This window comes from Chanos chanos, chromosome 5, assembly GCF_902362185.1.
Source record: "Chanos chanos chromosome 5, fChaCha1.1, whole genome shotgun sequence".
In the NCBI taxonomy this organism is placed as follows: Eukaryota; Metazoa; Chordata; class Actinopteri; order Gonorynchiformes; family Chanidae; genus Chanos; species Chanos chanos.
In genome coordinates, this window is record NC_044499.1 from 27,864,747 (window position 1) to 27,880,224 (window position 15,478).

Here is a 15,478-nt window from a genome sequence, read left to right on the forward strand (position 1 = left end):
AAGAAAGGTAAAGAGAACTGATGAAGTGATGAGACTTTTCATCCAACTGCCTGAATGGACTTTGTAGCGGGCTGCACAGATGGCCTACCTACTGTTGGCAGGACCACTTAAAACACACACACAAACACACACACACACACCTAATGAGACTGAGGGAACTGATAGCTGGATTTTTCAGGGGAAATGTAGGCCTACTTGTCAACCATAAGTGTATTATTTCACTAAAAAAAACATAATTAAATATTTTTGTGTATTTCTGTTGCCAAAAGTTTGTTTCTGCTTCACCTGCTGGAAGGCCTTAAACATCTTCCATGAGGCACCAGAGGATGTAAGCACAAACAGGGCAGCCTGGGTGGGACCACACTGCACTTAGTCAAAGGTTTAGTGTGAAGGAGCCCTGCAGGTCGACTCTGTCACACACAGAACAAATGGCATGTCAGAACTGCATTGTAATCATGAGAAATATGAATGTCAGGAGTCAGAAACCGTAATACAGTGGTCTGAGCCATATGTGTGTGTGTGCTGGGGAGGCTTCCTAAATGACATTTTCACTGAGACAGTGGCTGTCCTGTTATAAGCACTGGAGACACATTTGTATAAAACGATTATGTTTCAGAAGCTTCAGATACTATGTTGCAAAGAACTTTGCTTCCTGATAAATAAAAACACTTTGTTGTGTGTAAATTGTGTGAAAGTATCAGTGACAGTGAATCAAATATGAAAACTTTTTACTGACAGGTGCTTGTTTTGATGGGCTGATTGTAAATTGGATTTAAGAAGATCTGACATCAGTGGCTATGGATATTTTGTGGCTAATTTAACTCCACACCTGGTTATTTGCTTAATGGCCAATAAGAATAGACAGAGGAGTGATTATTATTGAAGTCACTCTCATTATTGTTTTCATTTTACAGAGGCTCTAATAACCATTACCTCTAAAGACAAGATATGAGATATAGCACAGAAAAACCCAAATAAAAGCAATAAAATGAAAAAAAAATCTTCCATGGAATCTGTTTTTGTTGATTTTATTTTTGTTTGTTTTGTTTTGTTTTTGCTTGGTATATCTGTCAGTTAATGGCTGGTATTGACAGACCATCTGAGAAAATCCACTACATGGCACTATCACTACATAATGATTGACCATTGCGTCCTATCCCAACTAGTCTAAGAATCTGAGATGGCAAAACATGAAATTACGACAGTGGTAGTATTTCAGATGATATTTATTTATCTTTAGATAGCGTTTTCCCAAAACAAAAATCTAGTTGTGCTTGAACCCTCTAAGCAAAACCTGACAGAGCAGTCTCATGACAGCCATTATGAGATAAAGTCTGACATGTTACAATAACATCAGACATCAGTTTATCACAGTATGAATTACAGAATATTGCATTTAACAGCAGTCTTAATAGTAAAGCTAAAATTGACACTAGCAGATGTCTTATGGTGCCTCATCACGGCGTTGTATCAACTGTGCAAATCAGTGTATGTTGCCAGTGGGCGCTATGACATTGAGTATTAACTGTGAGGTTATAACAGCTTTCAAGGAGAGTGTTCAAGATGAGAATTACTTCTCACACAACCAATGGACAATATCCATTTCTTTTAAACAGTGCTTAATCATTTCTAATATATCTAAAATGATTCATACACAAATAACAGCCAACAGTGCTCCTGCGGCGACAGTAACGGGGCAGAAAATATTGTGCTTTGTGAAAATGGTCTGAACAAAACTGGCCACATTAAATACAGCACCACACCAGTGTTTACATAAACACCTAATCCCTCTTCAGTCTGATTGGAGGTGTTTATAATAAAGAGAAACACACAGGGAAATACGGGGACGATGACTGTGATAATACTGTGATACAGGTGTGTAATTAGACTACTGTCACTGACTGTAGACTAACAGCTTAAAGGATTCTACTGATCACAATATTTACGTGTACAATATGACTGAGTGTGTCCTGGGCATCTGTAACAGCACGCAGGCTTGTCCAGTCTTCCCAGGTTATTCTTTATGTGCTTTTGAATTCAACCTTCACACCGGGTCACAAGGCTCAAATAAAGAACTATTGCACCATTATTTATGAATGGAAAGAGAGAGAGATCTAACACTGAGAGAGAGAGAGGTGAATGAATACACTGTTTACTTCTAATTCCCTTAAAACTCCCTAACTCAGAATCAAATACAGGACAGTCAGAGTCAGACACAGGACAGTAAGAGTCAAACACAGGACAGTCAGAGTCAAATACAGGACAGTCAGAGTCAAATACAGGACAGTCAGAGTCAAATACAGGACAGACAGAGGCAGACACAGGACGGTCAGAGTCAAATACAAAACAAAGTCAAATACAGGACAGAGTCAAATATAGGACAGTCAGAGTCAAATACAGGACAATCAGAATCAAACACAGGACAGAGTCAAATACAGGACAAACAGAGTCAAACACAGGACAGACAGAGTCAAATATAGGACAGACAGAATCAAACACAGGACAGACAGAGTCAAACACAGGACAGAGTAAGACACAGGACAGACAGAGTCAAACACAGGACAGTGTAGGGGTCGTCAAGCCCGTAGAACATATTACCCACAATTCCCTGCTTGACCGCATGGGTAATCTGTACCCATCTTCTCAGATTTCACTGTAACGGTATTGGATACAGCAATGGAGCCAGCTACCATACAGTGATGACGCAATTTTCGCCATAAAACCGCGGAAAATTCCAAACTCTTTCTCTTTCCAGCTCTGCAATTCTGCAACCCCCTAGCAGCGGCTCGCTCTAGCAGCAGCTCGCTAGCAGCGGGTGTTTCTTTTTCTCTGCCGAAGAAAAGGACAAAGTAACAACGAAGCGAGACATTTGTACAACCAAAGTTTAATTTACTTTCTCTCACGCAGTTGCAACTTTAACTTCTACCGGCTAGTTATACTGTAACACACACAGTATTCGACGGAAGAAAGGCCACCGGATCCCTTTTTATTTCTTTAACTGTCGACGAACTAACTCAAGAACCCTTAAAGATCATCGGACGAGCAACGGAGCCCCGAAGATCTTCAAGTGGCAAGGAAAGGAACTTTTCCCTGGACCTGTGCTACGCGCTGTTCACCGGATAACAGGAGACGCACCTCCGATCGCCAAGCAAGAGCGATCCCAAGTAAGGCTGGCATCTGGGCAGTGTTAGTTTTATTTGTGTTTGGAGAAGTGAGGAAAGTGTTTTATTTGAATTCATTCGTGGTTTAAATATCTGCATTGTGATTCACTTTGATTCGGTCTTAGACCGTATGTTGTAGCTGTTCTATTGTGTAGTATCCTTATTAGATAGACCGTGCATACGTTCTTTCTCTTTCATATCTCTAACTCTCTTCGCTGCACCACACACACCTCAACATTGGGATTTCGGGCGTTGTTTAGGGTTGAACTGTGGTTTGGGTTTAGGGCCTAGTCAAGACTAAATCTTGATCCTTTGTCCCTCTCCCGTGCACGCGCTCTTGCTACCCACCCCCCCTCTTCGTTGGGGCGGAGCAAGAACGCTCACACACGACACTCCTCCACCACGCCTATTCCTAGCTGTGCGCCTGCGCGCAGTTTCTCTCTCTCGCTCCTCCTTCCCTTCCTGTGTGCCCGCGCACAACTCTCCCTTTTTCTCCTCCCTCATTTTCTGCGCGCCTGCGTGCAGACTCTCTCTCTCTCGCTCCTCCTCCTCTTTTCTGTGCACATGCGCACAGCCTCTCTCCAAAGGACTCCTCCCTCTCTCTTCAGTGCGCAGCTGGGCACACGCCCACATACACGCACGCTCTCTCTCTCTCTCTCACACACACACACACACACACACACACTCACTCATCTCTGGTCTAACACTCATTCACTCCTACACTGAATGCCTGTACATAGACTCATCACTATTTTGTTACCATTTACCCTTTGATCATTCTATTTGCTGCTGATTATTGATTGTACTGTATCAGTATTAGTTTGCCAAGTAGTATTGATTGTGTTAATAAATAGTATCATTGAAATAGACTGTTGTCCTGTCTGTTTCTGCCACAGTATTCACTGAATGCCAACCTCTGCCATCAAAGCACTCCCAATTACCTTCACCAACCTGGTTGTTCATGGGTGTTATGGATTTAGTAGTGTAACTGTAATAGTGTAATAGTTTAGTAGTGTAATTGTAATGTAATTGTAGCTTATCCCATTAATCTTCGTTGTTTAATTAATAAAATATTGAACACCCAAATTAATGGTTAATAAATTTTATGAGACTGATTTATTAATCCTATCACACCTACATCTTTTGGTGTCCCTGTGTTAGGACTGCAATTGTACCTACAACAGTCAGAGTCAAATACAGGACAGAGTCAAATAAGGGAGAGACAGAGTCAAATACAGAACAGACAAAGTCAAATACAGGACAGTCAGAGTCAAACACAGGACAGAGTAAGACACAGGACAGACAGAGTCAAATACAGGACAGAGTCAAATACAGGAGAGACAGAGTCAAATACAGGACAGTCAGAGTCAAATACAGGATAGTAAAAGTCAAATACAGGACAGTTAGAGTCAAACACAGGACAGAGTCAAATACAGGAGAGTCAGAGTCAAATACAGGACAGTAAGAGTCAAATACAGGACAGTCAGTGTCAAACACAACACCGAGTCAAATACAGGACAGAGTCAAATACAGGACAGTCAGATTCAAAACAAACATAGGTCAATGAGAAGCTGCTACAGTTGCTAATTTTCAAACATTCATTCTCCATCTTACTCCTCCTAATACAAGTAAGTCAACACAGGAGCACACAGCTACACCAGGGGCAGCACATGTGCATAAAAATCATAAGGACTACACAGTTATCAAAGACTGGTCATTTGGCACCGAAGTTGTAAATGTGCTGGGGGGTGCTGTGTTCTGTTCTTTCTTAACCCAGTTCTCTGTGCTTGTATGGCACATGTGCTTGTGTACAGAGACTAGACAGGTCACACATTGAGAGGCACTAGGCCAGACTGAGAGACAGAGCGTTGTGCTGTGATGGTTGCCATGACACTCGGGTCCAGTCCGTTTACCACCCAGCAATAGTTCAGGGAGGGACACAGGTGTGAGTTCTTTAATCGGAAACAGGGATGAAACGGTTACCGGTTTACAATAAACCACGGTAAAAATCCGGACAGTTAGTATTACCGTTTCAAATATTAATTATCGTTAAAACCATAATTGATTACCACGGTGATCAACCACTTTAAAAAACTCACATAAAATACTGTCCAGCATAAACCAAAGTCACCAACGCCTTAGTGTCTATTGTTACGCCATTGACTGTATTTCCCCAGTCATGTTTGTTTTGATGTATGGAGCACAAACTTTCACCAGTGTCATGGCAACCATACGTCATCGTTTCTGAAACTCTTCGTTGTCCCTGTCCACATTACAATGCGAACCAGGCACATTTATGGACCTCAGAGAGCGTATTCGAAAAGTATCATTTTCGGTGGCAGAAAACGCTGTTTCGGCTGTGAAAATGACGTTTTTCCTTTGCGTTTTCAAAAACTTTCGCATCTATACAACAACGTTTTGAGAACTAGTGTACTCTAGTGTGGCCAGAAGTGCTAAACGGAGAAATAATTATGCAATTTCAAATTTACCCGGGTTAATGTGGGCAGGGAGGATGCCATGTGTTCACATTACATGCCTTCTATTACTAAGACTTCTTTATGTAGATTATTATAACTTTGCGCTTGATTTGCGACAAATAATGCGTCCTTAGACTTCCTCACTCAGAAATTCTTGTCTTCCTTACAAGCTCATTTAAGCAACTCAAGCCATGCATGGGAAAGTTGGACCAGGCAGCTTTTTGTAGCCTGAGAAAGTAATCTATAAAAGTCATCTATGAAGACCAAGTAGACTAATGTACGTTAATTCATTTCAACAGACAGAATAGATGTAGGCTAGCCTATTGCCTTCTTTTGATGTGGGTATTTAGCAACAATAACAGTAATAGGCCTATTATTTTAATGTTTATGCAAACAAAAAGTGCATTGTGCTGCTAATTTTTTGTGGTTTTCTATATAAAACTTGGTGAAATGATTTCAGTTCATCTATCTGTACTTTTTTGAACATTTTCAGCACATTTTAACAATACTGCAATAATACAGATAACCGTGATAATTTTGGTCACTATAATTGTGATATTAAATTTTTATACTGTATCATCTCTAATCGGAAACCATTAAACTAGGTCATGTGGAAAGGCCCCTCAATCAAAAGACACTTCGTCCTTTAACAGTCAAATACACACACCCATACACATGCACACACCCCCACACATACACACAGAAGCATATAATTTCACAGCATATTTTAGTACATCACTTCCTGTATCTTTTTTTCTCAGTGTCAGCACTGTCCTCTTCCTCCGGTGGAATCTAAATACTTTCAGAAATGTGATCGCACTCCTTCGCTCCTCCCCATGGATAAAATGCCAAAATACACATATTGTTCTGAAGGTTGAACGAGCCAGACAGTTCGTGCATTGTTATTGAACATTCTATTGAACAGATTTCTTATTGCTATTGATGAAGTATCTATCGCGCTAAATATTGCTACTGTTTTATCGCCCAAGCCTGAGGCTACAGTTAAAACTGAGGGGGCAACAATTTTATCTGAGGGGGTGGCACTCACATAAAGTATCACTTTATTTGCTAACGGTTTTGGCAGCTGACCATAAGATCATAAAAAAGTTACGCAAGCTAGACTATTTTCACTCGGATCAAAACGCGCACCGAACCAATGTCCTGTACCGAACAGTACGGTACAAATACATGTTGTGTTACACCCCTACTTTCCACCAAAATGTTACATTTAACCTCTCCCCCAAACATTTAAAGTATTAATAAGGGTCTGAACCTGTACCTACACAAAATGATGCACTGTCTTTTTTATCCACAAACATCTAATTAACCCACCATCAAAGGAAACCAGATGACCATCCAACTATCACACTTCCCAAGTGAAACAGATGACCATCCAATTTTCTCACTGCCCAAATGAACCAGATTCCCTATTGTCTCATCAAGACAAAAGACACACAGGCAGGTAGAGAGACAGATGAAGGGAGATACCATTACGAATTTTGCACTCCATTAGATTCCTCTTATCAACATGTATGACACTGTCAGACAGGGTAGAACACTGTATGAAGCCATCAGCATTCATGTTGACAACATGGTCTGGACCTGCTCCAGTCACAGAGTGATGCCATGAATTTTTATCAATCAATCGATCAATACACTAAAAAATGGAGGAGCAGTGGGAGGCTTCAACCATACATCATAAAGTTGTATGAAAAAAACCCACAAAACACCACTCTCTTTTTTTTGGACATGAGCAATTATACAAATAGTATAACTGACATTACAGCATCAACACTCAGAGGGAAATGTTCACATTTCACAGGAATAATTCAGGGAAAATGACTGTCTCTCTCCTGCTGGGGAAAAAACACAGAGATCCGTAAAAAAAAAAAAAAGAGAGGTTTTAATATCCTCCAAAACTTCCACAATTACAAACACCTTCTTTTTACCTCTCAGCAGACTTTAAAGGAACTCTATGTTATAAATACTTTCTAAAATAAATTTATAATCGAAACATTGCGGTCCTAAAAGGCCTGTATCTGATGCTATGAATATCCTATCCCCTCTGTATTCAAACACTGGCTCCTGAACATGCTTAGAAGAGCACCTCTAAACATGCATAGAAGAGCTTTACACATCTTCTATGCATGATTAGAGACTGGGAAACACAGTGGGGAGTTCCACTTCGTCAGGACTGAGACGGAGGGATAATGGGTTTTTTGGGGTTAGGTGTGACTGAGCATACTCACACTTTGTTGTGTAGAGCAGAGAGGAACTCTGAGGCCTCCCCATTGACCAAATTCCCATCACCATTGGTCACGTACCTCTTTCTAGCTGCTTGATCCTTGGCAAAGTTTCTGCAGGCTGCAAGCTTGGACTCCAAAGCCTGGGGAACTACAGAGGGAAAAAAGTGACTCAAAAGAAAAGACATGGTGCAAACAGCGGCTCAGACAAGGCCAAGAGAGTCTGTTTGGAAGGGGAGCAAACTCACCCCAACTTCGCGCAACAGATCTGTGACAATGTTGAGGGCTGATATTCTAGCAGATGAGGTAAGGGTGGAGGCAGAGCCACTGGCCTGAGCTATGTGAGGGTAGAACACATCACACATCCACCCTATTCACATTGTAATAGTTTACTATGTTCCCTCACCCGCTCATCAGTCCTCCCCAAGCATTGTACCTTAACATCAAAACAATGCAAAAATGGACATAAGCGCTACAACCCCATGTCAGAATGTCCGCATTTATTTATCTACACATTGTACCATGAAAGTGGAAAAAAAATTGCAAACTTTAAGTAAACACACACACACATTGTCAGCATGTCCCAGGACAATATGACATTATGGTCCTGACAGTTTATCAGAGGTCTACAGCACAAGTAACACACTGCCTGCACCAACACACTGATCAAGACAAGTCAGAGTTCTGGCTGAGAGTAAGCACTGAAATTAGAAAGGTAAAAGCTGTGGTTTACCTTGTGTGTTTGTAAGGGCATTATTAAGATTTTTGCTGAGGGGAGCATTTGTGCTGGACAGAGAAGCCTGTACTGCAGAGTCAGTCTGCTCACTGTCTGGACTGGGAGAACTGGGAGCCGACACCTTCGAGGCCTCTGGCCGTCTCTCAAGTACAGCCAGCTCCTGTCGCAAATCTTAAACATGCATACACACAGACACAGACACAAAGACATAGAGAGACTCACAGACAGACACACAAACACAAAACAATGTCAGGGAACTGCAAGACCTTCAACTTCAAGCCATTTCCCACTTATTAACATGAATCCTACCCCATGAAAAAACGTTTCTCCAGTAAGTCCACTCATTATAGGAACAGAAAAAGGAAATAGGAGAGAAACCAAAGAAACAAGGCTAACAAAAGAAAAAAAAAACCCATCAACGAGCACTTCTAGCCTCATCCTTTAATCTCTGTACAGAAATGAGGAGAGATTCTCTCATCCAGCTCACTCTCCAGGAAGGCGTCCCACTCGATTTCTTGATTCAGTTTCTGCTCAAAGTCCTCCAGTGACATGATGGTCGCCCTGCAAAGAGACCAGCCCTGTACTAAAACTCTGCCATTAACCATGGTAACCACGCACCACATAAATAGCAGGGGTAACAGTACTCCTTCAGTCAGGCCAGCTACAGCCTGTGTCAGAGTTCACTTGGGCTTTGAGATTGTAGAGCCATCTCTATCCTGCCTGAATAGCACTGTGAATCAGAAGGCACTGCCCAAGTGTAAGAGTACAGATGAGCACCAAGAGTATGGGTATGGGTTAGGGATAAGGGCATATGTCAGAGTTAAGGTTTAAGGGTTAAAGACAAGGTTTATGTAACGTACCCCTAACCTCTCGGTCCTCTCCAGGCCGTCATCAGCCTGTTCCAATTTTCTGACATATTTGTGCAGCTGCAGTTTGATCCCCTGTGTCTGGAGCAGGTCATCCTCCAGCATCGAGATCTGCTTGTAGTTTCTATGTAGATAACTGGCTTCAGAGCTTCTCCTCTCCAGTCATGGTCAAGAAGGTGCTTGACAAGCTAAAGGTACTGCTGGCATAGGGAGGCTTTGAGCTGCGACAATGGGCAAGCAATGCACCAGACGTCATTAGTCATCTGCCCCCCGAGATAAGGTCCGAGGGTAGCAAACAGTGGCTGAACCACACAAACATGGTTCCACAGGAACCTGCTCTAGGGCTGCACTGGCTGTGCTTTCTTTTGTCTTTGATTATCCACCTATCTGTCTGTTTTTCTCTTGGTCTGTGTATCTGTCTATTTGTCTGTATTTCCTTTACACGTCCCCTGTGAGCAGAAGAAATTGGAGCAGCACTATTTTCAGGCCTATGCTTCTCAATGGAGTCACGCAGATCCTCTCCCTGGTGACTGTAGTCAAGCACATGCCTCTGGAGGGCGTAGATGGCACAGCATGGTGAACAGGTTGTCATGGCCTCTTGGTACCTCCGTGACCTAGTCACCAGCTTCTCGCTCCTGTACGGTAGGATGTCCAGCTGCCAGAGTTTCTCTACTTGTCTGAAGAGGTCACCTGCAGGAGAACCAGCAGCTAAGAACATGCACTGTTGCTGGCGGCTTTGCTGTTGGAGGTAAGTCACCGGCCCTTGCAGTGTCCAACCAAGCCTTGTCCAACCAAGCCTCCACTGGATACGTGTGTTTGGCTAGGCTTAGCTGGGCTGCAGTGAAAGCCCCCTCTATGGTGAACACCTTCTTAGGCTGGTTAGCAGATGAAATGGTGAAGGTCACTAATGAGCCCTTTAGCGTTCTCAGGTCTTGTCGCACTGTTCGCAAGGCGAGACTCTCTGGCTTGCCCTGGAGCTTCAGCCTCTGGGCGGCATCCTGTAGAAGAATCATTCTCTCTGAGCCATCGTCCAGTATGGCGTAGATCTCCAGAGTGTGCTCACCATTTCGCAGGAGCACCTTGCTGACCTTGAGAAGGACTTGGTTACATCCAGCACGTCAGTCCAGATACAGGACGTCTATTGAAGACTTCCCCGTCCCACTAGTGACAGTCCCTACCACTTTCTCCTCCGCTCGGAGGTTAACGTCGTATAAGGCCTCAAGGTGTTTACCTTTACATACCTTGCTTGGAATCCTCAGTCAACACTGGGCAGCCTGATGGTGTCTTCCACAGCGCTAGCAGCGGCTATTCGACTTCACCCATGACGTCTTCTGGTCCTTTGTAAGCTGCTTAAAGTTGGAGCATTGGTCCAGGAAGTGCTGGGTGTTACTGCAGTATGGACAGTATGCCTTGGGTTTCTCCTGTGTCTCTTGAGGAGCAGGTGCTTCAAGTATTTGCTATGGATATTTAAGTAAAACTGAGTACAAACGCTGACTCACAACATTTACAGAGAGGGTCATAATCTGAAACATTTGTATCCAAGTCCAGTTGCTGTGCTGTTACAGCATCGCGCTACCTACGATGTTGTTTGAGGGTATCTGCAGCTCTCTCGCTAGTTAGAGGTTGAGTTAATGTCACATTCTCACGCTTCCACGAACACGCCCCGAGAGATTACATGAGAAATCTTTATGTCCATGTTCATGGTTGTGCCTATACCACTGTTTATAAATTCATAAACGTCATATCCTTAACCAGTTTTCCTGGCAAAAAATAAAAATCAAAACGACAGACTGAATCATTCAGATTGAAAGCAAAACATGCGAAAGAGAAAAGGTTAATCTTGCTTTAATACATTAACGTGTGAACAACGATACACCTTGAGTTCCGTTCAGTCTATGACCTAAACATGCTGTGCACCAGTTGGATCCAAGTAGCACTCAAAAATGGCAGGGACTCATTTGGGGACGTATCGACAGATTTAAACATTACAGATTTAAATCACAGAATAACTACGATGTGTGGAAACGATTTGAGAACCAAAAGTGGATCAGAGGTGCTTGACAAAATTTATGTGGGCATCAACTAACAGGGGCATACAATTGAATAGATGCAGCACAACTATTACATAGCTACTCTGAACGACAATATCTGCAGATAATTCACTTCTATTTTCACATAAACAGACTAAATACAACATCTAAAAAATATCAACTTGAACGTAGCTTAAAGTTTGTCTAATCCACAGCTCTACTTGAACTTAAGGAGAGATGCACACATGAGTTAGTTCATTCGGTGTTCACCCTGGAGCTGCAAAGCTGCAGTCTCACCAGGTCTTGGAGTCTAAATTCTATATCAAAATTATCAAAAATAATAATCCCAACAATAGCAAATTTGCTCATCCAATAAAATGTTGTTAACTGAAAAATATATACTGTTGAGAGACTTTGAATATTTTTTATATTATAAAAATGTAATATTAAAAAAATATTTTATCAACATTATAATAATCTTGGTTAGGAAGGTGGCAAAGTATTTCTTCTGCATCCTGTTATTCTTTGTTAGACTCTCCTTATATTCTATCACTGGGCACTGACCACATGGTTTTATTAAAGGTAGCAACCCGGATAGCCAGCATTTGCCCAATGTCAGCAATTACTGCTTAATTCAGGATGACAAAAGACATTTTCACTTTCCATCACCAGCAGAGTGAATTAAACATCTCACACATATGTGATAGAAATCTGCTTTTATTAAACTTTCACTGTAATGCATGATCACGTTCCATCTTCTCCTTCCTATGCACGAAGCCCAAAACAAAGGAGGGTGGAGTAACACAACTCTTTTCAACTACAACAGGATCGTTGACCATGAGAATCCACACAGACTTTTGCCGAGAGCTGCAATCTCACGGCACTTTGACAATGTGCTTACTGATGATTCACTGATCCCAGCCATAGGATGAATTTACTGTCATATTTATATGCAGCAGACTAACAGCCTCTACTGCTGAACTGCAATATGTTTCTTTATAATCTTACTTAGTATTTAGTAATAATCCTTAGACTTGGACCACAAGATGGAAAGCAAGAGCTACTGAAAATCTATGAAAATCTACTCATCCAAGCATCAAGATGAAGTGGGGATCATTGTTATTCAATTTGTCAGTTCCATGATGGACAGGACAATCTAACCATTTAACTTAAGTGTCTACCGTACAATGACTGTCAAAGCTGCTAATTTATCAGGAGGAAATTCTTCACCAAAGAAGACTGTTCTCGGTTCAATGGTCGTACACACCACCTCCTCTGATGTCTTCTCTCTTTTCTGTGTTTCAGTAATTTCAGTAAAATTAACTGTTTTTCAACAGTTATTAGCTCCATCTCCAACATGATCCACTCAGTTTCAGTTGTGATTGAAAATTTTCCCCAAAATGGCGAACTGAGCACTCGTTATTTTGAGAGCTCCATTTCTTTGTCCCCCAAAGCTTAGAAACTAGTCCTTCTTTTGAACACAAATCTCGTTTTATAGATATTGCTTTACAAGCACTCAATTCCGACTTTTTACTTTTTATTTTTTTATTTTTATTGAACCAACTGGGTTCAATAAAAATAATGAGAAGGCAGTTATGTTATCTAATGTGCACTGAATATTTCTGTCATTCAAATTCAATAAAACTCAATAACTGTATACTGTAGTCTAGTTTGTCGATTTCTTTAGCCGCTGTAATGGTATTATTTTTTCCTTTTAGATGTATTTAAAATGTCTTAAAAGTCATTAAATTTGTACTTAAAAATGTGCAGCTACCCAGGTGACCCCTGTAAAAAACAGCTCTTAGTGTGACGTTGCTATACCACCGCCCCCCAGCTTAAGTCACTTCAGCGTTCCTACTGGCAGTGCGAATGCAAACAGAAAAAAAGCCCTAGAATGTATGTAGTTCTAGGGGGAGCTCCCCAGGGGGTAGTTCCTCACGAATGAGACCCTTGAACTGTTCGGTCTAAAAGCACCTATTTTCTTGTAGAGTTCTCACAGACTACCCAGGGGTATTGGACTCCATGCTGGTTTAAAAGGTGGGAGTGAAAGGTTTGATTTCAGCTCTACATCTCCTCTTATTATGATTAATAAAAAAGAACTGCAATAAAGATCATTCTCTGATGTGCTTTTGTCTTTCTTTTATTTCTTATTAGTCCATATAATATGATGATTTGCTCTGTATCCTACTAATAGTGTTTACTAATCATTACTTTTTCTAATCATAAGATATATACTTTAGAAGCACAGAGTTTAATTTGACATTTCAGAAATGCCTGTATGTGGTCTGCCTTTTGTTTCAATTCTTGTTTTAGGAACATGCCTTCCAAAAGGCCCTGTGTCAAAGAAATAAAAACCTGTAGTCCTTGACGGAGACCATGCTGATTTCCATAACTGCTGTTCCTTAGAGACTTTTGTATTCTTCCTCCTCTTGTTAGTGCTTTTCGGCTATATTTTACCTGTAAGTGGAGGTAGACGTGAGGAACAACAGCTTGGCTTTCTTGGACTGTGCCATACACATTGAAGTAGACAGGAGCTTTAATATTAGAGTATCCAGGAAACCAACACATACAGACCAATACTTACTCTTTGACCCACTGGAACATAAACTAGGAGTTATCAGAACCCTGCACCACCAAGCTGATAATGTACCAACAAGTGCCCAGGCCTAAGACAAGGAGCACAAACAACCAAAAATGTAAAAAAAAAAAAAATGTCTGACACCGCGAGAAAAAACAACATCAAGAACTGCGGCTTTGCTGCTTTGTGGGCCAACCAGAAGCCATGGCTGACAGCAGATGTCCGGGCGCTGCTGAGGACTCAAAAGCTGCATTCAGATCCGGTGATAAGGTGGGTTCTTCAGGTGACCGCAGCCAACGTGAAAAAGACCCTCTCCAGTGTCAACCCATGCAAGTACATCAAGTCCAGCCTCCCCTGCACACTGGATCCCCTCCAGTTTGCACACCATGCTAACCGCTCCACAGAAGATGCCATAACCTCTGCCCTCCACCCAGCCCTGTCCCACCTGGAGAGAAAGAAAAGCTCTGTGAGGATGTTGTTCATTCACTTCAGCTCGGCTTTTAACACAATCATACCTAAACACCTGATTGGAAAGCTGAAACAGCTGGACCTTAACACCTCCCTGTGCAACTGGGTGCTGGACTTCCTCGCGGGGAGGCCACAGTCAGTCCAAATTGGCAGCATCACCTCCAGGACCATGACACTGAGCACCGACGCTCCACAGGGCTGTGTGCTCAGTCTGCTCATGTTCACCCTGCTGACCCACGACTGCACAGCATGATCCACCTCTAACCTCATCATAAAGTTTGCAGATGACACTACAGTGGTAGGCCTCATCAGCAACAATGATGAATCACCATACAGAGCAGACCAACTGGCAGCGTGGTGCAAAATCAACAACCTCTCCCTAAACATAGGGAAAACCAAGGAGGTCATCACTGACTTCAGAAAGACCAGTGTCCACACCCCTCAACCAACGATGGTACGGACGTGGAGAGAGTCAGCAGCGCTAAATTCATTTTTAAACCAATATTTTATGTCAAATTATTGTGAAATAAACATCACCCTGCATCACCCTTTTGGGGTTTATTTTGCAATAATGACCAGCTCGCTGTACATTATCCCTAACTTATTTCTCTTTTAGGTCGTGAAATGAAATCAATCTGTAAGTGTTCAAAGGAAAAAATGTAATGTTGCTGCTAACGTGTACTATGTAGTTAGGCCTACGATGGGTTCATCTGTACTGAACATGTACAGGCTTTTTTTCTTATAATTCACTAAACAATACAGTACAACAACTATTTACATGGCATTTATATTGTATTAAATATTATAAGCAGTCTAAAGAATACGGTAGGATGTGCATACATTATATGCATATACTACACCATTTTTTATAAGGGACTTGAGCATCTGTGAATTTTGGTTTCCGCAGGAGATGCGGATA

At 41.8% G+C, this 15,478-nt stretch overlaps 1 protein-coding gene across 1 annotated transcript; it reads right to left on the bottom strand.

Annotated features, from left to right (window-relative positions):
• Positions 1–7,883: 7,883 nt before the first annotated feature.
• On the bottom strand, positions 7,884–10,806 carry ndel1a (nudE neurodevelopment protein 1-like 1a). The gene is given in 10 exon segments (XM_030774840.1): positions 7,884–8,024; positions 8,130–8,218; positions 8,615–8,788; positions 9,044–9,090; positions 9,092–9,178; positions 9,485–9,607; positions 9,834–9,866; positions 9,972–10,173; positions 10,241–10,582; positions 10,803–10,806. Coding segments are annotated over 10 exon segments (1,242 nt in total).
• Positions 10,807–15,478: the final 4,672 nt, after the last annotated feature.